Source organism: Eptesicus fuscus, chromosome 4 (assembly GCF_027574615.1).
Source record: "Eptesicus fuscus isolate TK198812 chromosome 4, DD_ASM_mEF_20220401, whole genome shotgun sequence".
Classification (NCBI taxonomy): Eukaryota; Metazoa; Chordata; class Mammalia; order Chiroptera; family Vespertilionidae; genus Eptesicus; species Eptesicus fuscus.
Window position 1 is genome coordinate 72594446 of NC_072476.1, and position 23923 is coordinate 72618368.

Consider the following 23923-nt stretch of genomic DNA (forward strand, 5'->3'; position numbering starts at 1 on the left):
GACTGAGTAGTGGCTCCAAAAGTTGGGCCACGACAGGCTATTTGATCCTATTCCTCACCACCCCATTACAGCTTCCTCACACTATTAGTCAGCAAACTAAGTCATGGGCACAATTACCGTACTTTCTGGCGTATAAGATGACTGGGCGTATAAGATTTTCCTGGGTTAAAAAGTCATTTTATACGCTGGAAAATACGGTATATTGGACTATATTGATGGGATTAGATGTAATGGATTAGATATATTGGACTACCGTATTTTCCGGCGTATAAAACGACTTTTTAACCCAGGAAAATCTTATACACCCAGTCGTCTTATACACCGGAAAGTATGGTACATTCCCTCACTGGCTTCATTGTGAGGCAGGATAGTAAGAAGCCAGGAAAATTCCTTGGTGAGTGGAATGGAGAAACTGAGACAGATGGCTGATTCAAACTGGCCTCATCCAGCACCCTGACTCTCTGCCTCCTTCTCTCTCACATGACCACTCCCCTAAGTATCAAGCCCTCAGAACAACGAGGTTCTGATCAGCACCAAGTAATCTTAGGAACAAAGCCTCGGGTCTGTTGACCCCAGAGACAGAGTTTTGGTCAAATTAGAGATAACATCTAGGCCTCAGTTGTGTTTCAGCTCCAGGCCTAGAAAAGCAGCAAAACCAGATGAAGCCATGCCTTGGCTGACATCAGGACCAAATGCAATGACTAATGACCCCCTGCCTGAGCACCTACCAATCACAACCCTGAAAGGACACACCTGGAAAGCTGATGAATATTCTATTGAGATCCTCCCCTGAGACCTCCCCCAAAATTCCTGCTTATAGAAAACAGATAAAAACCCTTAAGACAAAGGACCCAGCATGCACGAGTGTGCACTCTCTCTCTAGAGCACTTTCTTGCCTCCGCCTGCCTCCTCTTTCCTAAGGGGTGTATCTTTGCTTTCTTTCTCCAAAGGCCCGTCTTTTGCATCAGTAATTTGTTTCCTGAGCCCACACAACCCAGCGGGCTCACTTCTTCAGCCTCTGTGACTTCCTTTCTAAAGGGCCAGCGCGGCCACACGTAGGCTCCACTATTCCTCACATTTCCGAAGGCCCAAGGCAGCTGCGCCTAGGCTCACTCCTGTTGCTATGATCTTGTCTCTTCTACTTTAAGCCCTTCCTTTGTTTCACTGCCCCCACCTTTAATAAACGTACTCTCCACATCACCTGGACTTGTGTTGTGAAATTTTTCCTGCACAAAGTCAAGAACCGAGAGGCCAAATTGCCAGTAATAACTGTCCTGTTAACTCCTGCTAGCAACTACCTTCCCCATCATTTCCCTTTTAACATATACAAGTGAAACCTGCAACTTCATATGCCAGATATTTCTGGAGTTTTACTTTCTTGGAAAGATGACAATTTGGCTTATTTTCTGTGACTTTCAGTGGTCCTGTGGGGGCTCAGAGTACCTCTTCCCAGACACCCATTTCAACATACCTCCGGTCTGTGGGGTACAGCTCCACAGTGACTACATCCAGAGAGTTCCAGGCCGAGATGGTCAATCCGTTGTACAGACACAGCATACCTATCATCATGGATTCGCTGGTGCCAAACCAAAGAAAGAAACAGCTAATCCCCGAAAGCACCATAGAGCCACCTGTCAATGAAGCAGACAAAAGGCGGGGATGTTTCCCCTCATCTTGGTAGAGCAAAGACCCTTGAGTCTTCAAGGTCTCACAGCGACACAGACCCCAAGGGGAAGCTGCAGACTGGGTTTGGCAAGGCTCAGGTGCAGGTGTGCTCACCTGGATGAAAGGGTTGCCCCTCTAACTGCCTTCTGAACACAGCAAGCATGAAATGCTCATCATCAATTATTCAGCTACTTAAGTGGAAGATATACATTAGTCACACATAATTAGTTTTCTAGGCTGTGAACTCATGGAAGCTGCTCAAATGAAATGTAATTAGACATAATTTTCACTAACATGTTGTCTTAATGGAAGGTCTTAAGGGATTTCTCTCACCTCTGTGGGATGCAAATCCCTAAGGGGGCAGAGAGTACATGGGAAGTGGGCTCCCTCTAGATGGCAGGGCAGCTCCTTTATTTTACAAAAAACGAAGCACTTACCCAGCATCGTCAAGCGCCCAATTCTGTCCATCAGGAGAGCAGACACGATGTTCCCTGGTAACACCGCCAATGTTCCCAGGAAGTTGACAAAATAAATCCAGTAGGCACTGTAGTCATCATCAAAGGTAATCTGGCATCCCGTTTTATTGTGAAAAAAGGAGCAGTTTTGAAATTCACTGTCAATGAATTTATACTCCTCGAAATCTGTGAACATAAAGAAAGATAATTCATCAAGCTCTTAATAGTTATACACCAGGATAAGAAAGCCTATCGAGAATACAGAAAGGAATCGTGTGATACTCTAATCTTCTTGAGAGCTTCAAGGCCTGGGCTGGTTTGACTTTTAGTGTCTTTGCCTGGACAAAGTGCAAGGTCTCGGACTTTACATTACAAAGTATGGTTGGCCCTCCGTGTGCACGGATTCCACCTCTGTGGATTGGAAAAAAAAAAAAAAAAAAGGAATGTTGTTGCTGATGTGTACTGTATTGTAAGGCCCATGATGGATGCATCTGTACTGAACATGTCATTCATTTTTCTTATAGTCATTCCCTAACAATACAGTATAACAACTATTTATATAGTATTTACACTGTATTAGATATTATGAGTAAACTAGAGATGATTAAAGTGTACAGAGGATGTGCAGAGGTTATGCAAATACTACAGTATCTATATATATAAAAGCCTAAGCAACCGAACGACCAAACACTGGTCAACCGGTCACTATGACATGCACTGACCACTAGGGGGTAGACATTCAATGCAGGAGCTGCCCCCTGGTGGTCAGTTGCTCCCACAGCCAACCTCCCGCGGCCTGCCAACTTCCCGCTATCTTCCCTCGGCTGGCCAGCCCCAATCAGTCCTGATCGCCAGGCAGGCTGAGAGACCCCACCCATGCACGAATTCGTGCACTGGGCCTCTAGTTTTATATACAGGGCTTGAGCATTCATAGATACTGGTATCCATGGGGGTCCTGGAACCAATCCCCCTGGTACTGAGGCACAACTGCAGAAAGAAGGAATACCTTTGTTGAAAAAGTGATAAGCTAAGTTAAAGAATCCAGTTACCCTCTGATTTTTTTTTTATTAACCGTTGCTAATTTTGTTACTTGTTTATTCCTTTATGATGTTAGTTTGTTCTAATTATCATGTTATAGAAGGACTATCATTATAGGGCTAATAGCTTCCATACAACAATTACCAAAAACAATTTGTTTCAAAATATGTATGAATCAGCCATGTGTTTGCTCTTCTCTGCTGACTGCAGTTCAGACATGCTGACTTAAAGAAACACCAGATTTAGAAGCCAAGATTATCAAAACAAATAAACTACAGGTTAATTCTTTGCTTTAAAAATTATACACCAAACCATTTATTTTTCAACTTTGAACTTCTGCAAGTCCCATTTGCATTACATCTGACAAAAACAAATAATACACACGTAACTTTGATCCAACCTGATTAAGGTATCTGTTAATTTACACTTTAATCTCCATTTCCCCCTTAAGTCTCTGCCCACACTGTGACATGCGTGTCCCATTTCTGCCCAGCACCAGGCCCTCTGAAGAGGCCTCAGCAGGACTAAGTAGCACACCTACCCGTGTGGTCAAAAACAGTGTCAATAAATGTGCAGTTCTTGAAGTAGGTGTTGACTGAAGTCACATCCTCAAAAGTGCAGGCCTTAAACACCGAATCCTTGAAAGTGACAGATTTGAACTTGACCCCTATGAATCTGCTCAACACACACAAAAAAATTCGTATCAATGATTGTCCACCAGGGTTTAAAGGTAAGTCAAACAGGTTCAGAGATGGGCTGCCACTCTGTGGACACTCTTAATTACAAAGGACATTGGTTTCTGGGTTTTCTAAACTCTTAGCTTTTCCCCCTTTCCCTCATCCAGCCTGTTCTTTGGCTATCTATTGCTTGCCAAGATTATTTCCTACCTGCATAAGAGATGGCATTCAAAATAACTTCACTTAGCTTTTTGCAATGTTGGTAAAATATTTTTTGTGGGGTAGGCAATTGGAGATTACTTGTGACTATTCATTCTTTATTTTTCAATCCTATCTTCTTGTTCCTTCCCATATGCCTTTATTTGAAAAATCCTCTATTTGGGGTTCATGGCTCTAACCGGAGGATGTGCTCCCATACACACTTTTAAAGGGAGTCTGTTCCCCAAGCCAAAAACCCACGGTTTCTTCATTCCCGTGTAGGGATTATCCTGAAGAAAGGACATGAGGAATGATTGACTCAGGGGTCAAGAAACTCAGAGTCACACTCACTCCAAGAATACTTCTCTTCTCAGAGCCAACAGTTATTCCTTGAACCAAATAGAATGATGAGAGCTCTGCTTATTTTTGGAAATGTGTAGCATGATGAAACCTGCTCATACACAGTTTTGGGTGCTGAAGGGGAAACTCTAGGTAGTAAAAATGATAACAGTCATAATGATCCTAACATCTTAGAAGAGTCTATGACTCAGATCTGTCTGTGTTGATAAGGATCTCAGGAGACATGAATAAATATTCCACAGTGTCTCGGTAATTTATTAAGAGACCATGAATATATACTTATACAGTCACCGGGAGGAAAATGCTTGTTCAACCACGGAAGAGGTTTTGACGTCAAATGCCACTCTTATTAGGGTCAGAAAGGGACTGGTCCTAGAGCAATTCACTAATTATTGGGTCATACTTTCAAAATTGTGCTCACCCTAAGGACTGACTGAGTATTGTGGCGTAACAGACCAACCGGCTTAAAAAATAATCTATATCAATCCCCTGCTCTAGGAGTCCAGAGAAAAACCATCTAAACTGTAAATTTACCCGCTTAAAGGAGGGTAAATAACGGCACATTTTAAGATTATCAATTTTTCTGAAATGGAACTGAATTCAGAAAGGGCAAAGAATTTTTTGAATGGGCAGTATATACACAGAATACACCCGGTACAAAATTAAAAATGTTTAAAAGGGAAAAAGTAAGTTTTTCCGCCCTCTCCTCAGGCCACCCTGTTGCTTTGCTGTTAGTTTTCTGGGTGCTCTCCAGAAAAAGGAGCATTCTTTATGAAAAGTGCTAGCAAATGAGACACATTATTCTACAGCTTGCTCTGTCTCCTGGTAGTCTACCTTGGATTCCCTATCAGTGCAGAAAGAGGTGCTATTTATATGCTGAACAGGAAAGCTATTTTTTAAAAAATGAGTTAGCTAGTGGTATTTCAAATTTCCTTGAAAAAAGATTCTACCACTTTCTCAAATAAATATATATTTTATAAGGATTTTAGTACTATTAAAACTATTAATCATTATATTGTTAATGTAAAATATTTCTTAGTCATGACTGAATACCCATCTTAGAATTTTAACAAATATTACTAAAAATATGACTCAGAAATACAAACATTCTAGAAATTTCTAATGAAGTAACAGTATTTATTTATTTTTTAATCCTCACTGGAGGATTTTTTCCCCACTGATTTTTAGGGAGAGAGGAAGAGAGAGGGAAAGACAGAGAAAAATATTGATGTGAGAGAAATACATCGATTGGTTGACTCCTGTACAAGCCCCGACCAGGCCTGGGCTGGGGAGGGGCCTGCAACCAAGGTGCGTGCCCTTGACCAGAATCGAACCTAGGACCCTCTCCTCTATCCAAACCGGCTAGGGCAAGTAAGAGTATTTTTTATTTTAATAAACTAAGTAAATTTTCAATCCAGAATTACAGAACACTTGACTCTACAGATTCTGTGGGAACCAAGTGCAGCTCTGAGTCGGGGTGCCGTGTGGGAGAGTGCAGGTGGTTCTACGCCGCTGGGATTAGGATTAGGCCCCTTCTTGAATTGTCAGTTCAAACAATTATCTCCTGCTGGCAATTCTCCTTTTCACTGCAAACCATAAATATCCCACAGAATTCTTTTTCATCTTTCCAAACTGGTTTTTTGCCCTGGGAAACTTAGATTATTTTAGCTTTTTACTTTTATCATTTTTGAAATTAGGACAATTTCCTAAGAATGATGTAAACCAAAAAAAAAAAGAATGATGTAAACCATTGGGACTCATAGCAGCGATTATTTGCTCAGACAACAAATCATGGAAGTAAATAATGACCTTGTCCATCTCTTTCCTTTCCAGAAAGAATTAACCAGAATCTTTTTGAGCCAGTTCTCTGTGCTCATTAAGAGGCATTCCAGATTCTATTTTCAAAAATAGCCTTTGCTAATGTATTCTCTATTGTCAACTTTGGAGACTCATTTCTATTCTCTAATTGAAACTCTTCCTAATACAATGTAACCCCAATTTTTGATTCAGCATCATGCAGAAGGAAGGAATTCTGAAAAGCGGTCCCTTTTTTCAGGAACTGAAGACAGGCAACAAATTGCTAGTACACTTCAGATTTCTTCTCTGAATTAAATAACCGTATAACCCATTTTATTTTATCATACTCTTCATTCTTCTCTTCTGTAAATTATTTTCATTTTTCTCCAAGGTCTCTCTAAATTTTCATTTCATAACAGTCAATCCCATTACTTAATAAATGCAAAGCAGCTCAGTTTCAGAAGTAGTTTTAAGTGAAGTAACATCCCTTTTCTTTAACGCCCATTTGGAAGTATTCATATTCAGCCAGAAATGACTAAATGTACAAATTAAAAAACAAAACTAAAATACTATACATATTTCAATGCAGTGAAGGTTAGTATACTAAGTTATATCAAAGTTTCTGGACCTGCCATTGTAGTATTCCATTCCGGTATGAATCTGATTTTCCATTGTAAAGTTAATACTGAAATTGGCATATTTCTCTCTCGGCACATTTTTAGTTCGTAATGCATATTCATCCGATTGCAGATGTTTAATGACGTCAGGGAACCAAACAGATAATCCATAGTACCTGCGAAGACAAAGAAATGCGCGTTTGTAAAGGTGCCACAACGAGAGGCGATGCACGCCTGCCTCCCTGACATGCTCAGCGAAGTAGCGGTTCCCAGAGAGGTACTCTGACGATGACCGGCTCCCTGAAACATTAGGAATCATCACCTGTCAGCTGTGCTGCCCTCTCTCCACCACGATTAAGTCTGCAAAAATCAACCTAGACATATGGCCTAGGGCCGTGGTGGGCAAACTGTGGCTCGCGAGCCACATGCGGCTCCTGGGCCCCTTGAGTGTGGCTCTTCTACAAAATACCACAGCCTGGGCGAGTCTATTTTGAAGAAGTGGCATTAGAAGAAGTTTAAGTTTAAAAAATATGGCTCTCAAAAGAAATTTCAATCGTTGTACTATTGATATTTGGCTCTGTTGACTAATGCGTTTACCGACCACTGGCCTAGGGTTACCTGGGAAACCCCAGGTACATAATTCTTGCTTTGGGAGGAGACATGGATAAGAATTCCACCCTGTACCCATACCTGGCATGCTGGTCCTGAAGTTTTCTCATCACCAGGCTGCACCGAGGAGCCCCATCGCCTAGTCCAGTGGTCGGCAAACTCATCAGTCAACAGAGCCAAATATCAACAGTACAATGATTGAAATTTCTTTTGAGAGCCAAATTTTTTAAACTTAAACTTCTTCTAACGCCACTTCTTCAAAATAGACTCACCCAGGCCGTGGTATTTTGTGGAAGAGCCACACTCAAGGGGCCAAAGAGTTGCATGAGGCTTGTGAGCCGCAGTTTGCCGACCCCGGGCCTAGTCTGCCACATGCCTGGTGTCCAAAACCCACAAGAGCCCTTAAAGAATGACCTCTTTTATGAGTGCAGAATCTTTTTTGGTTCCCACACTCCTCTTCCACTGCTAGCCTGAGGGTACAGCCCCATTTCTCAAAGCAGTTCAAGGCTGGGAAAAGGGCCATGCAGGCGATGATCTGAAAATCCAGGTTATTTCCACTTTCTGCCTCTTGGCCTCACATGTGTCTTTCCAACGGGTAACCTCTGTGCTCTTCAGTACTCGCCACGTGTGGCTACTGAGAAGCTGACATGTGGCTACTGAGCAGCTGGCATATGGCTAGCCCAAACTGAGATGTGCTGTACGCATAAAATATCACATTGGACGACTAATAAAAAAGAATGTAAAATAAGTCTTTAATCATGGTTATATGGACTCTATGTTGAAAGGATAACATTTTAGACATAATGAGTCAAATAAAATATATTATTAAAATTAATTTCACCTGTTTCCTTTTACTTTTTTTATAGCGTGGCTGCCAGAAAATTTAAAACAACACGTGTGGCTCACATTATGTTTCCATTGAACAACAATCCTCTGAAATAGTGGTTCTCAAAGTGGGGTCCTGGGCCAGCAGCATCAGCGTTACCTGGGAACTTGTCAGAAATGCAAACTCTCAGGCCCCATCCAGACCTGCTGAATCAGACACTCAGCGGATGGAGTCCTCCAGGTAATTTTTCTGATGTACACTACACTTTGAGAATCATTGCTCTAGGTTATCCTGTTGCAGGTAGACATGCTAGGTTTGAATCCTGGCCTTGCTACTTACCAGCTGTGTGACCTTCAGCCAGTTCTCTAAGCCTCAGTTGCTTCATCTCTAATGTCAGACTGATGATAGCATCCACCTTCCTGGGTGGTTGCTTAGATGAAATGGGATGCAAAGTACCTAGCACACAGGGAGTGCTCAGAAGACAGTATGTGTAGTTTTATCATCATTGTCTTCAGGAGTCTGGAAACATCACTGGCTCAGGACTGCAGATTCCAACCCCTTCTCTTCATAGATCATGAATTAAATTACTGTGAGGGTAGGAGTGGTGGCCACTGAATAAGAAATAACTCAGAGATGCAACGTCTATAGCATTGCTCTCTGGTCATATACATAGGACAAAAAACTTTAAAAATAGCAACCTCGAGGAAGCATGCTACCCTGGGGTGTCTGTAATCAATGATATGGAGGAGTTTTAGCTCGGTTTTCATTTATTTGGAAAACATTTACTGAATATTCACTAAATGTTACACACTATTTGAGGTTATGGGGACATCAGTAAGAAAATCATAAAGCTTAAAATATGGTCAACAATAAATTGTTAAACAAAATAAACAAACCAGAAAATTATTATCATGTAACGCTTCACATCTTGAGAGTAGAACTTTTGTCTTGCTTAACACCTAGCTTAGTGTTTAGCACACAGCAGCACTTAATACCTGCTAATTTTCATCCTTCATAGATTAATAGGGTGGGTGTGACTTTATATATTCTAAATCAATCCTCTCAACTTAGAAATGAGGAATAAAAACTCAGTAATGACTCAAGTCACATGCAGAACAAGAGGCTGGGTGTCCTGACCATCCCTTTCCTTGTTTGTCCCTTTATTACAACTCACAGCACTGGGAAAGATCATCATGTCTGATCACTTGCCTGTTTTAATTTAAGGACGTTAAGGCATGGAACTTACAGCATAAATGTGGGGCTCCACCAGACACGAAGATCCTATTGACCTGAAAGTGTAGTATATTTTTCTTGCATGTTCAAGGAAGAGCAAAGAGGCTGTTGTGGCTGGGGCCAACCACATGAGGAGAGGAGGGAGGAGAAGTCATGGGGGGGGGGGGGGCGCGGGGCAAATCATCCAGGGTTTTATTGGACTTTCCAAATACTATTGGTTTTGCCAGCACAGCTTTATGATAAGATAAGTGAAATGACTGGATTATAAAACCATAACTTTTAGCAAATCTAATCTGGATAAAATTCTTTCCTAAATGTTAACAGCATCAAACAGTATAAGAAAAAAAAGCAGCATGACTAGGAATTACAGTGTGGAAATATAAAGATTTCACTCACCAAGAATTTAAATATCACTTACCCAAAGGACAGGGTGAACCAAACAATTGTAAGCTTTATTGTATTTTCCCTAACTGGGTAGTGGAAACATCTCATAAAAGTCAACCAAATCTGTAAAATATCAGAGAGTTAGTTTACTTATACAGTTATCTAGTCAACACCACTCCCCACTCCCTCCAACAAATTATTAAAAAGTTGCGTTTCCTTTGCACTGGATTCATTTGAACTTAAAATGTAAAAGCTAGAGGCTAGAGAAAACCAAATACTGGAAATTTCACTTACCAGCTTCCTGAGGTCAATGGGCAAAGTAACTGAAGCCTACCCAGCACTACCAAGACTCTACCGAACACATTCCCTTCCCAAAGATCTTAGTTTCCCTGATGATCCCAAGAGGATCCTATTACCTGGTCCTAGTCCAGAAGTCAGGTGTCTGAAGTGGGGAGAAACCCATTCATGGAACTGGTCAGTCAGCCCTGCTTCTGACTAACCTCAAATGCAACAAGTTGGCCAACAATTCAGACGGGCTTGTTACTTACTCCATACAGTTCTGTGTGGATCCGAACGAAACACCTTTTATACCATGTTCCTGTGTCACTCTCAATTTCAATCAACTCATCTATTTGTTTTGGGATTTTGATTCTGTTTACCTGTAAAGAGCAACAGAGGGCAAAGTGCTGAGTTCTCTTCTCTGACGTTGCTCCGTTAAGGCTATCATTTGTTTTTAAAGGAGCGGAAGCTGACTCCAACAAAAAAGCAGGTATTTGATAATCACTCCATACATATGTGAGACTGATGATGCAAGTGCACAGACCCAAATGGCACCTAAAAGAACTGAATAAAGAATGAATGGGAAGGAATGCCATAGGGAAATAGGTAAAGGGCAAGTAGTAATGGAATAGTGTGAAACTAAAATGCCTTTCTCCGAATCATTACCACAAAGGCACACATTAGCAGATAAAACATCCAGATAGGTAACTTCTGGATTAAGAATTATTTTCGTGGACTAAAGTGATTGTACATACTTTTCTTTGAAACCTACTTATTTGATGAATTTGGCCCCTAACCATAGCTCTTAAAGCTTTCCCATCAACCTTTTATCCTTGGAGCATCACTATTGCCCTCTCTTCCTTCTCCCACAGCCTAATTAGCTCACAGTGACTGGTCAGCAAATATCTACAGGTGATCATAGTGCAAGGTCAAGTGAATGAGCTTCGATGGCAAGCATCAACACTGAAGGGGAATGAATGATGGAGGTTTGGCATGAAAAGCTGTATCTATGACTTAAGTTAGCCTCTTTTTGCTAAGGAAAAGAACCAAGAGTCAAGAGAAGTAATGCTTTCAAAACCAAGAATGAAGCCTGGAGAGAGAGAGAGAGAGAGAGAGAGAGAGAGAGAGAGAGAGAGAGAGAGAGAGAGAGAGAGAGAAAAAAAGAGGAATAATGGATCCTTTATGGATCTGTCCTTTCTTATCCTATGAGTAAATATTTACTTGCTTTCAATAAATCTGAGAGGCACAGAAATGTATACATGTTACCCCTGCCACGGATAAATTTTGAACAGATTTTTTTTTCCTGGAGATTCTGCCAATATTTTCACTTCTATTGTGAGAATCCAGGTACCGAGGTTGGCTTTTGATGGAGGTGATCTGGGGACCCTTGGTATCTTTCAAATTATACCAAGTAGGCAGTAGCCTTTTCCTGGCTATGTAAACAAAGATGTCTGTATTTAACAAAAATAATGTCTGAGTTAAATATGGCGTTCCAAATAGAGTCAGATCAAAATATGCCATGTAGACATTATTTTGTGATCTGTACCTACATTTTTTTTTTTTAAATCACAGGGGTGTTCTTATCACTCAATATATTACTTTTGGGAGGCTTCCTCTTCTCCACTCAACAGTGTCTGTTTGTTCATTAATGCATTGGCACGCATAGGGGTGCCAAGCCTGACACTGGACCCTGAAGATGCAAACATCAACATCATAACATCCAAGCAATTACCATACAAAATAAAAAGTACTGATGGAAGTGTATATCAGATGGGAGAGAAATATTGTAGAGAACACCCAAGTTCACCTGGGAGTGTGACAGAGAAGAGAGAAGGTTTCATGGACTACAGAATTTGAGCTGGAGTTTATGGAGAAATATTTGTCATTTGCCATTTGTGTAAACTATTTGGAGGCCATTCCAAGTGGAAGGAATACCATCTGCAAACATCAAGAGGAGTGATTAAAAAAATATACTGTATTAGCCTGGCCAGTGTGGGTCAGTGGTTGAGCACGACTTATGAATCAGGAGTCACAGTTCGATTCCTGGTGAGGGCACATGTCTGGGTTGCGGGCTCAATCCCCAGTAGGAGGCATGCAAAAGGCAGCCAGTCAATGATTCTCTCTCAGCACTGATGCTTCTATCTCTCCCTCACTCTTCCTCTCTGAAATCAATAAAAAAATGTATATATTTAAAAAATATATATGTATCAGAAAACTATAAAGAGTTTGGCAGTCCTGAAGAATAGTCCAAGAACAAAGGGCAGTGAGTAACGACGGATGAACCAAATCATTGGCAGTGAGGGTGTAAAGTAAGGAATAATGATGAATGATATTTAGGATGGGGAGTAATAGGACAGAGTGATTTTTAAAAATATAATGAAGGTAAAGGAAAGAAGGAAATAGAATAGTTTTCAGGGCTCCAGTTTGGGTAGTGCCGGTGGTACTTGCTGATAGAATTTAGGATGAGGAAAAGGCTTGGAGACTCTTAAGGTCGAAAGTTAAGATTTAGAAATTCAGAACTTAAAGGGCCTATAACTCGTAGACTCATGGCCACAAAGCCCTTCAGCATGCATGTCTACAGCTCAGGAGATTTGTCCATTAGGCGATAGAGATGCAGAAGTAGATGAGATCAGCTAAGGAGAGTGTCTAGACAAAAGGAAAAATTAGCTGAAATTAGCCCTGTAAGACAGTATTTAAGGTAGGGGCACAGGAAAAAGAGCTTAAGGAGGAGACCTGGAAGGAATCCATGTACATTCACTGTATTGCAGATATAACAAGGAAAAAGGCAGATTTATCAAATAGCATTTTTATTATAATAGGAACAAGCTTAATGGGATACAAATAGAAATCTCTTCATGGACTAAAAGAAAGACAGTCTTATATTTAAAGGTAAAATCATGTAATGATTTTGAAAGTCACATATACATGATTTTGAGATTATCCATTTTTTTTATCATTCCCACATTATTCCCATTTTACATAATAATATTATCATGAATGGTCATGGCTGGACTTGGTAACTCTAACTCCTGGAAGAAAGGCAGGTAAGCAGGGCAATGAGTCCCTACAGAGACACTTTCCCAGAAGTCTTTGGTAAAGGGTTTACCCTCATCTGGCTGAAAGGATTAAGTGATACCCAGTGTCTAGCTAATGTCTTGAGAATCCTCCAGCTTCATGTTCCTTTAATTTAAAAACAGCCTTCCTCTATTGGGCGTCTCCTCAAAAGAACGGCCTCCTCAAAGCTCCCAGGTCCTCCATTACTGATCTTACTTTCTCCATTATGCTACACACAAATTTTGCTAATGAAGAATCTATGATAATTTGGATAGATGACAGACTGAAGTCTATCTTTACATCATGAAAAATGTATTTCCTAAATAAAAATAAAATAAGTTAGACACGAGGGGACTGTTTAATTAGGGACTATTTCACATTTTAAGAACTATAATTCGTATCATTTATGACACCGAAGATCTTACTTTTGTCCCACTTCTGTCTTACTTTATGTATAAAACCCATTTTAGACAAAACATTTTTCATCTAACTATATGCTGCATATATAAAAAGATTTGAAAACCACGTTCCTTCTACAAAAATTCTGTGCACCCAGTTTTCATTAATTTAGACTGGTTTCCCCATTGAGAATAAACTTTGTAACAAGGGAATCGAAGAACGCTCATGCAGAGGGAACAGCACATACCACAGCAGTGTGGCAGGCTTAGGCAAACGTGGCAAGTATGAGGAATGGAAGGGCCAGTGAGAGAGGAATTTACAATCTGGCCTTTTCAGAAGCCGTTTCCCACCCCTGGCACAGGTGATTCTCTGAGGAGCAGTACTCACCGTGAAGACCTTCTCAGGCTGACCCCGTGCCCTCATGTTTGTGTCATGAATTAACTTCAGAATCATCCAAGCTTCATCATGTTTTCCAACCTAGCAAATGCGAGTAGACAGTGAAGTGCTAGAGGTGAAACACACTCCCCGGTTTTCCAATAACCATCTCCAATTGCCAAATGAAATTGGGTGTAATTGTGAAAATGCACGAAGGTGTGTCCCACTGGGACATGCAGACTACTTGGATATCCTCGAATACCTTAGCAGCTCAATGGCTGTGCCTATAACTAGAAATAGCACCTCTGGATGGTAAAATTTCACGTATAGAACAATAGCCATGTTCTCTTCATTGAGCAAAGAGTAAACTGCTTGAGGAGGAACATGAGTGCTTTCTGGCCACGCGGCAGCTTGTTCCCATGCTGGTTGTTGGAAGCATGCCCCCATCACACCAAACCCTCCACATAAGGAAGGAAAAAATACCTCCCAAAGAGGCAGACATGCTTTTCTAGAATTAACAAGCAACTGTCTCCAACGTATGTGGCTTCCTTGAGTATCAGTCATAACAAATGTTACCTCCAACAAGAACCGGGGGCTTTCAGGCATGAATGTGAGGGCCACCACCGAGCAGACACAGGGCAGGGCGCAGACAATCACGAACACACGCCAACTGTGAAACTGGTAGGCCGACCCCATGCTGAAGCTCCATCCTGGAAAAGGAGGACGGGAGAGTGAGGGGGAGCGCTCTTCAGACTGCCTGCTGGGAAACGGGGGCTCCACAGTCACTGTGGTGTCTACACCTCAAGTTCATTAGTCAGATGTTGGGACCCACAGAAGCATGAGCTGGCCTGGGCTGACCAGCTCAATACCACCAACCTCATTACCACCAACAGCACCACCAGTGGCAACAGGACTGCCAGTAGCCGTGCTGAGAAGACAGATGCTTGGAACCAAAGGGGTCAGGGCTAAGTATGTTGACGAACAACCACATTTTGAAGGCCAAGAAAAATTAACTCGGGATAATATTTTCCCTAATAGACTACTCTGCTGGGTATCTTCTGTTTGCTCCTGCAGATCACTCTCCACTCTCCACCGAGCTGTGTGCCAGGAAATGGATGTCTGTGGACTGCATCAACTGGCTCCCACGCCCTCCTCTTCCACTTGGGTTTGAAGAAAGGAAGGAGAACAGGGAGTGGGAGCGGGGCTCAGGATATTTATTTCCCTTGCTTCCCTTCTCCCTTCCCACTGGCTGGGCGGAGGTTTGACCCTGGGTATGCTCATCCCCTGGAACTTCTCTAGCCACACCTCTTGTCAGGTTCTGGCAACCCCTCCCTCCTCTTGCCCTGTGAGACACAGGTGGGTAGAGGATGCCCTTCCGCTACTATTATTATTAGTATTATTATTCCTTTTTGGCTTCTCTTTACCGTTCCCACCTAACTCTTTTTAAATGGCCCCCATGAGAGCATCATCACTGCCTGCCAGCACGCTGACCAGTGCAATTATTAAGAATTGCCAGTTGTCATATCTCTCACCACATGCACATGTCATCCAATAGCTCAAGAGAATTTTAAAGTCCCAAATAGCATTTTTATTTTAATAGGAACAAGCTTAATGGGATACAAATAGAAATCTCTTCATGGACTGGAAGAAAGACAGTCTTATATTTAAACAAATATAAAATGGTTGAAAGCAAAATTCAAACATGATTCTAAATGAGAAATAATGAGACATATCAAATACATTTGAAAAAGGAGAAAATTTATAGAGGCATAGATGAATTACAGGAGGCAAAAATTTAATTTAGGGCAATGCTTGGTATTTATTATAAGGCTTTTTTGTGAACAATGTCATAGTCTACACCACACCCCCAGGAAAGCAGTATAGTCAATCGCTGTTTACATAGGAGCCAGCGAGATTCTGGAGGTGATGTAACTTCCTCAAGGCCACAAAGCTGAAGTTACATATCAGAAGCTTCCCCACCAGGATTTGAGGCAGAATCTTATAGCATGCATGGCCTCCTTTCTGTGCACACTTGCTCTTAAACACAGAATCTGCTGACAAATGATGTAAACCTCTATCAATCTTAGGTCAATCAACATTTTCTGGGAATTTAATACATGAGGATGGTGTGAATTGCTAAATTAACTACATCGTAAACTTTAGGAAGGGATATCTACTCTCAATGTTTTATGCAGCAGAAGTTCAAGTCTCCAATATCTAAAAGGCAGAAGAAGTTCTATGATGAAACAGAGAACATGCCTTGTTCAGATTTGATCTTAGAGCTTCATAGAATTTCTTTGTAAAAAGCTCTAGATGCTATTAACACATTAGATGAAAAATAAAAGCTTTAGATGGCTGATTGAGGCAAAATGCAGGGTTTTAATTTCAGTCTACAGCCCAGTACAAGGAGAAAGGGCAAAGACAAGAGAGAGAAAGGTCTCTGGTGCCTCTGCTAAAATTAATTAGCTCTGAAGATGCAGTTTTATAAACAAAAATGGGAGGGTTTTGGTTTGTGTTTTTTTTTTTAATGAAGTTATTTAACTAAGAAGAAAGTCCCACTGGTAAATAGCAGAAAACTCCTTGTGGTAGACAAAACAATGCTCCCTCTCTCGCAAAGATGTCTTCACCTTCATGCTCTAAACCAGGCGTCCTCAAACTACGGCCCGCGGGCTACATGCGGGTGTTTTTGCCGTTTTGTTTTTTTACTTCAAAATAAGATATGTGCAGTGTGCATAGAAATTTGTTCATAGTTTTTTTTAAACTATAGTACGGCCCTCCAACGGTCTGAGGGATAGTGAACTGGCCCCCTGTTTAAAAAGTTTGAGGACCCCTGACTAAACCTTACATGGCAAAGGGATTTTGCAGGCCTAATTAAGTGTAGGATCTTGAGATAAAGTGATTACCCCATATTATATGGCTAGGCCCAACGTAAGTACCAGGGTCCTTCGGAGGGAAAGAGAGAGGCAGGATAGTCAGAGTGAGAGCAGGAGATGTAATAAGGGAAGCTGAGGTCAGATAGGGGTGAGATTTGAGGATGCTATAGCACTGGCTTTGAAGCTGGAGGAAGGGGCCACAAGCCAAGGAATGTAGGAGGCTTGTAGAAGCTAGAAAAGGCAAGGACACATATTCTACCCTCAGGCCTCCAGAAGCCCTGTCAACCCATATAAACCTCTGACCTCCAGAATTGTAAGGTAATACATTTTGTTGTTTAAAACCAATCAATTTGTGGTGATTTGTTACAGCAGCAATAGGAAAGCAACACACCTCTCTTTGTAGGTATAGGTCTATCACTAACCTGTTATAAATTAACTTGAAATTTTATTCTCTATAAAACCTCAGGCCCTTTGATTTTGCTCAGACTTCTACAGATGCCTCACCAAGGACTTCAGGCTCCTTCCTGATAGTCTTAGAAATATTGCCCTTTGCTCTTACTGCTCCCGAACATCACATCCGTGGGTGGAGAGATAGTTTGCAGTGTGATTCCAGTTCAGCAGTTTTCAGTCCACAGAGGAAACTGGACCACAAATAGGATCTAAACCTAGAAGAGAACCAGCTGGTCCAGAGTCCACTTTCCTCAGTTTAGCATGTAGTTTCTTCAGGTGGGGACTCCTGTTCGCTGGCTGGAGGTGAGCCCATCCGCTGCTGTGCAGATGGCTCTCTACTTTTTTGGCTGTGAAGTCTGTCTCCTGGCCCCCTGCTTGGGGGCTGTGTGTACGCATGTGTATGTGTACGCACAGACATGCAATGTGGTGGTTTCGCTCCGTATAAAGGGTGTATCACCCACCCATTTCTTCCCAGAGCTCCAGCACCCTATTTATATCTACACAAAGATGCCTAAGGGCATCTGGGTTACTGTGTCCAAAATGGAATTTTGGATTTCTTGCTCCACTACCAAACAAAATTCTTGTTTCTCTCCTCATCTTTCCTATTTCAGCAAATGATATACTGCCAGCCACCCAGACATTCATGCCCCAAACCAAGACTTCATTCTTGATTCCTCTTTTTCCCTCTCACTACCCTCAAAGTCCAATCTCTCAGCCAGTTCCAGTTCCAAGATATATCTCAAAGTTAGCCACATCTCCCAATTTCCATGGCACAGCAGAGCTTCCTGCTGGCAACACTCTGCCTCAGCAGGAGCCTAACTCTCCTTTTCCTGCCTCCCTGGTCTTCCGGAGTCCACCCTCCTGACAGCAGCCAGACTCATCCTTTTAAAGGGTCAACAAGAGCACTTCACTCTGCTGCTTGAAAGCCTCCAACAGCTCCTAATAGGTTTGGAATCAATCCACGTGTCTTACTGTGGCCTCTACGGCTGACAGAAGCTGACTCTTACCTATGCATCTGAGCTCATCTCTTACTGGTCCCCTCACTCAGCCCGGGCCAGTTCCATAGACACGCTGTCAGTTATTTGAACATAACAGAGCTGAATTCCATCTTAGTGGCTTTGCCATAGCTCCTTGGAAGCCTCGCCATGCATTTAAAAGGCTGTTTGTTGTATTTTACCCCATCTTTCTCTGAGTTTTGAAGTGGGAGGGTTTTTCAGTGTATCTTGTCCTCGATGTAGTCCCCTCAGGGTCTCTGCATTTGATATTTCCCTGCCTGAATATCTGCACACATGGATGCCTTTTTCACACCTCCCAGGTCTCAGTTGTAAGGTTATCTCCTGAGAGAGGCCCAAACACTCAATCCCACTCTCCATCACTAATGCCTCTTTTATTGTCTCCCAAGCAGTTACCCCTACCTACAGCTGTCATATTCATTGAATTATTTACACCTTTGCTATCTGTTCCTCTACCCACCATGAGAGCAGCTTCTCTGCTTTGGTTACTCACCAATGTATCCCCAGGGCCTACAGAAGTCCTGGTTCACAGCACATGTTCTTCAAATGTTTATTCAATGGATACACTCGCACTGAGTACGTGTGTACATGAATATCTGCAAAATCATTGCAGGCTACTAAGACAGTAGGTACTCAAGGATCCTTCGGACTCATTTTCTTTCTGAATTCATGCTAAACAGCAAAATAACCTCGATTTACTTTTTCACATTAAATTAGTGACATGTATGCAGTAAAATTATTATTATTATTACTTTTTGGTTATACAGTTCTATGAGGTTGATAAATGCAGAGAGTCCTGTAACCATCATCATCACTGGGACAGAGACCAGTTCCATCACCACAAAACAGTCCTTCCTGCCACCCTTCTGGAGTCAACCTGTCTTCGATTCCTAAGCCCTGGCTCCCCCTGGTCTGTCCTCTCTCCCTATAGTTTTGCTTTTCTAGAATGTCATAGAAATGGAGTCACACGGCCTGCAGTGTTTACGTCTGGATTATTTGCATAATGCATCCACGCAGATTGTGGCAAGTGTCTACCGTGTGTTCCTTTACACGAATGAGCAGTATTCATTGTGTGGGTATGCCAGTTTATGTACCTGCTCAGCAGCTGGAGGACCTTCGGGTTGTGTGAAGTTTTAGGTGAGTCTAAATAAATCTGTTTTCAACATTTCAGACAGGAATTTGTGTCCCCCAAAGTTTTCCTATTCTCTTGGGTTAATTCCTCGGTGTGGGTCATTTGAGTCATATGGTAAGTATATGTTTAACTTTCTAAGACGCTGCCAAACTATTTTCCATTCCCACCAGTGGTATATGAGAGGTCTAGCTGCTTTATATTCTTCTCACCACTTATTTGTCAGCTTTATTTTTAAAAATTTTGGCCACCCTGATAGGTGTGTAGTGGCATCTCATCAGTTTTAATTTGCGCTTCCTGAATGCCTAGTGATATCTTCATGTACTTTTTGTTCATTCATTCAGACTTTTATTGAGTGTTTATATGTGTCAGTCACAATGCTGTAATGTGGGGACTAATAAGACTTACCCCTGCCCTCTAGGATTAGACTCCAGTGGAAGAGGCATAGTGGTTAAGAGATATGAAAAATGGTATTACCCATGCTAAAACATGAAGAACGTGTGCTGGGAGTACAGAAGAGGTGGAGGTATCTCTCTTAAGAATCATAGCCAAATTTCTCTTCTGATTTCAGTTCATGAACAAAAAGAGCAAATTCTTAAGTTTCTTTCTCCTTCTATCACCATTTATACCCCCTATGCCCTCTTCTACCTCCTCCTAGCTATCTTCCCCTCTGGTAATCACCATGCTGTTGCCTGTGTCTATGAGTTTTTTGTTTGTTCATTTGTTTGTTTTTTTGCTTAATCCCTTTTACATATCTAACATCTAAGTTAGAGATACAGTTCAAGTAAGTACTTAAGAAGTAGATGAGACCAGCCAGGATGGATTATGCCATACCAGATCCCCAATTCTTTCCACCTGTCTTATAACCCAGTGATTCAGAGAGAGAGGGTCAGAGGGAGTCCAACCCTGCTCTGCTTTTAAGATGTGCCCCAGAGTGTGTGCTTGTGTGTCAGAGATGGATGGGTGATATCCTGTGGCCTGAATGAAGGATAGACACAGTGAGGGTATTGAGAAATGGCCTAGCATATACTTTGTAAAATGAACATACCATTATCCGAATTGAAAATGAATAAAAGAATGAAGGGATGAAACACTGACCACTGTAGCTATGAAGCTATGAATTCTTGGGACCCCTCCCCAGCTCCATTGCAAGATGGCTTAAATCTGAATCTAAGAGTGACAGAAAACATAAACCACAAACATCAGGAAGAGGGGAGACATCAACATGAAGTGCAGAACCGAGTGTAAAAGCAAGCTGCATGTAACTGGGAAAGCAGGTTGTTGCTCTAGGACACTCATCTGCATTTAGTAAAATGAGCCTTTTATATGTTAGCACCGTGCCTTGTCTTAAAAAAAAATGATTTTTTGCGTGGATGGTGGTTCTAATTGTCCTTTGGACCTTGTTACAAATACCAATTAAAATGTCATACTGAGGGATTTATCTAAACATCATGTCAACTCCATGCCAGGAAGGACCTCAATTAGGGTGTTCTGGAAAGCAGTTACTGCAGAGCGATCATCAGTGTGGTGCTAATAAGAGCGCTGTGTGTCTTGCATAATGATCCAGCCCATTCACAAACTCAGGCTGATGTGCTCTGAATGCAGAAACCAGCTGCCTCCCCAGCTGCCTGACTGTCTGCACTCTCTCAAGGTGCAGAGGCAGGAGTATGTGATGCTCGCAGGAGAATGCTGGCTCCTGGTTCTGTCCCTGATGCGCTGGTGAAACAGCACCCACCTCACTGATCTATACATATTTGGTGGCCAGTTCCATGATATCATCCATGACTATCGTTGGCAAGAAGACAGACTTTAGGTGCAAGACACAGATCCAATGATCTAAAACATGAATATAATATTAATTAACATTACCAAAAATACATATTAAATGTGAGATCTGTTTTCAATAGTTAAGAAGTAAATAACCTATTTATTTGTTGGTGGCCTTTTTAAAAAATATATATTATTGATTTCTGAGAGGAAGGGAGAGGGAGAGAGAGAGAGAAACATCAATGATGAGAGAGAATTACTGATTAGCTGCCTCCTGTACACCCCCTACTGAGGATCAAGCCTACAACCCAGGCATGTGCCCTTGACTGGAATCAAACCCAGGACCCTTCAGTCTGCAGGCCAACGCTCTATCCATTGAACCACACCAGGTAGGGCTGTTGGTGGTCTTCACTCACAAGACACAGAGCTAATTAAAATTCTCTTTGGAAAAGTGGCTCAAAATCCATTTTCTCAATAAGCTTAGGAAGGGAACCATGATCAGATGAATTTCTGACTTTATTCTTATAGAAATAAAATTTTATCCCCTTAACATGTCACTGATTTAAAATATGAATACTATCTAATCAGCATGAAACATTAATCCTTGACAGGAAACTCAGGTTGTCATTCATCTAGTATCGTCTGTGACTCCAGAACACTTAACGAGATGCAGCTGGAAAGTCCCTGTAGCTGATGTCAGCAGAGATTTTTGAGTCATTCTCATTTGTTTAAAAAAATAAAAAAAGTTTGTGTGAGGGAAATACTGTAGTTAAACAAACTATGGTCCAGCCATGCAATAGAATACCACGTAACTATTGGCAAAGGATGAGACAGATCTCTGAACTGATATGGAAACTGTCCAAGTTACATTGCTCAGTGAAAACAACTCCTTTCAAAACAGGGTAATAGTAGTGATTGCATTTTAAAAAATATATTTATTTTTATTGATTTCAGAAAGGAAGAGAGAAGGAGAGAGATATATAAACATCAATGATGATAGAGAATCATTGATCGGCTGCCTCCTGCACGTCCCCCACTGGGGATCCAGCCTGCAATCTGGGCACGTGTCCCCAACTGGAATCGAACCCGGGACCCCTCAGTCTGCAGGCCGACACACCATCCACTAAGCCAAACCTGCCAGGGCAATTGCATTTTTATATACACATAAAACATATCATTATATCTAGAAAACAAGTGGGAGGAAAATACACTAAACTATTTGAAATGGTTACTTGGGGTAGCGAGTGGGGACCAGCAGGTCTTTCACTTCTGGCATGATTTCTTTACTTTTTGAGTTTTGTGTCACCTTGTCTTAATTTTCACTCAAAAAGGGGGGAAATCTTTTCAAAGAATTGCAAGTCTTTGGTTTTCTGAAACACAAGGCCTGATGGGAAAAGGGAGGGGAAAAGGAAACTGGAATGATAATTGTGACACTCTTCATAGCCACACAATTTTCGGAACTAAACTACTGTTAGTAATTCTGATTGTGACGAATGTAAACACGGACACCACCGTGCTCACTTAGAGATAGCAACGAGACAGTGGCAGAGTCTACCCTGGTATCGCTCTGGGCGGGAAAGAAAAATTTCACAGACCTTTAATTTTAAACCTGTAAATCCAGTCACATTTTAAAGTTGGATTCTTGGGGCAGAGGCCAGTTGCATTTTGAGCCAAAATCGTGTAAGCACTGTTGCTAACAGTGAGACATAAAGCAATCACGCATGATAAAAAAAAAAAAAAAAATTGGCAGGGATCTGCCTGCAGCACAGAATCACGCCTTCAAGAGATGAGAGCCAATTCAACGGGAATTACCCCGCCCAGGGCAAAGGTCTAAGGGTTAAATTCCAATTAACTGCAGTCGTCATCTGTCTCTGAGAGAAAGCCCAAGCAACAAGCTGAGCTTTCCAGCTAGTCTATTTCCGAGCTCGGGTCCTACCGTTTGGAATGCACACAGTGAGTGGTCAACGGGAGAAGGAAGTCACATTATACCTCTGGCTGCTGAGTTTGGCTTGTGATCTTACCCATGCTTCCAAAGAAACACATTTCCTGGTGGCTTCTGAAACTCAGAAATTCATGGGCTTATTTTTTAGGAGGGTTGTGTGTGTTTTTTTCTGGACTATCATCCGTGAGTGCTCTAAGTATGAAAAGAGTAAATGAGAGGAACTTTCCAGAAAGAATTCTATGTGCATCATGTAAAACTCACTCAAGCAGGATGCCTCTCCAACTCCATTGAGAAAAATGATGAGTCTGAGTGTCTGAAAAAAATGATAGCAGAAAATGTGTGTGTGTGTCTGTTTTAAACAAGGGCCCTTTGGAATTTTCTTTTGTAGATAAACAATAATATAATATTAATAGTACGATAATGTAGCTCAATCAAAACTTCATCAAAAAATTTTATACAAATATATCCTACAATAGCCTATAGGACAGTCCAATTTTGGCCATATACAAATGGAACTTATAAATGTAAAGGCAGCTCATTACTCTATAAATACACTTCATGTACATTCATATTTATCTGATAGCATAAGGACATGCATTAACTTTCCTTTGCTATTTTACTAACATAAATAATAATTTAAGATCAACTGTGTATGTTTGCAGATTTATATTAATATATAAACTCTTATATAAGCTGATGTCCATTGATAAAAACAATAAATCAATTATGTTCATTTTGTGAACAGGTATAGTCTTAGGACACTGAAAACCAACAAAAGTAAAG

General features: G+C 41.4%; 1 protein-coding gene across 2 annotated transcripts in view; it reads right to left on the reverse strand.

Annotated features, from left to right (window-relative positions):
- Positions 1 to 23923, reverse strand: part of SV2C (synaptic vesicle glycoprotein 2C) — a 121577-nt gene that overhangs the window by 10315 nt on the left and 87339 nt on the right. The window contains exons 4-11 of one of the 2 annotated variants that reach the window (XM_008161943.3): positions 14543 to 14676; positions 13979 to 14068; positions 10408 to 10518; positions 9894 to 9982; positions 6819 to 6983; positions 3700 to 3833; positions 2103 to 2306; positions 1472 to 1631 (exon numbers count right to left, since the gene is read on the reverse strand). In XM_008161943.3, coding sequence (XP_008160165.1) covers positions 1472 to 1631; positions 2103 to 2306; positions 3700 to 3833; positions 6819 to 6983; positions 9894 to 9982; positions 10408 to 10518; positions 13979 to 14068; positions 14543 to 14676 — 1087 coding nt within the window. The remainder of the gene's footprint in view (positions 1 to 1471; positions 1632 to 2102; positions 2307 to 3699; positions 3834 to 6818; positions 6984 to 9893; positions 9983 to 10407; positions 10519 to 13978; positions 14069 to 14542; positions 14677 to 23923) is intronic. The other variant, XM_054714297.1, reaches the window with a different exon arrangement.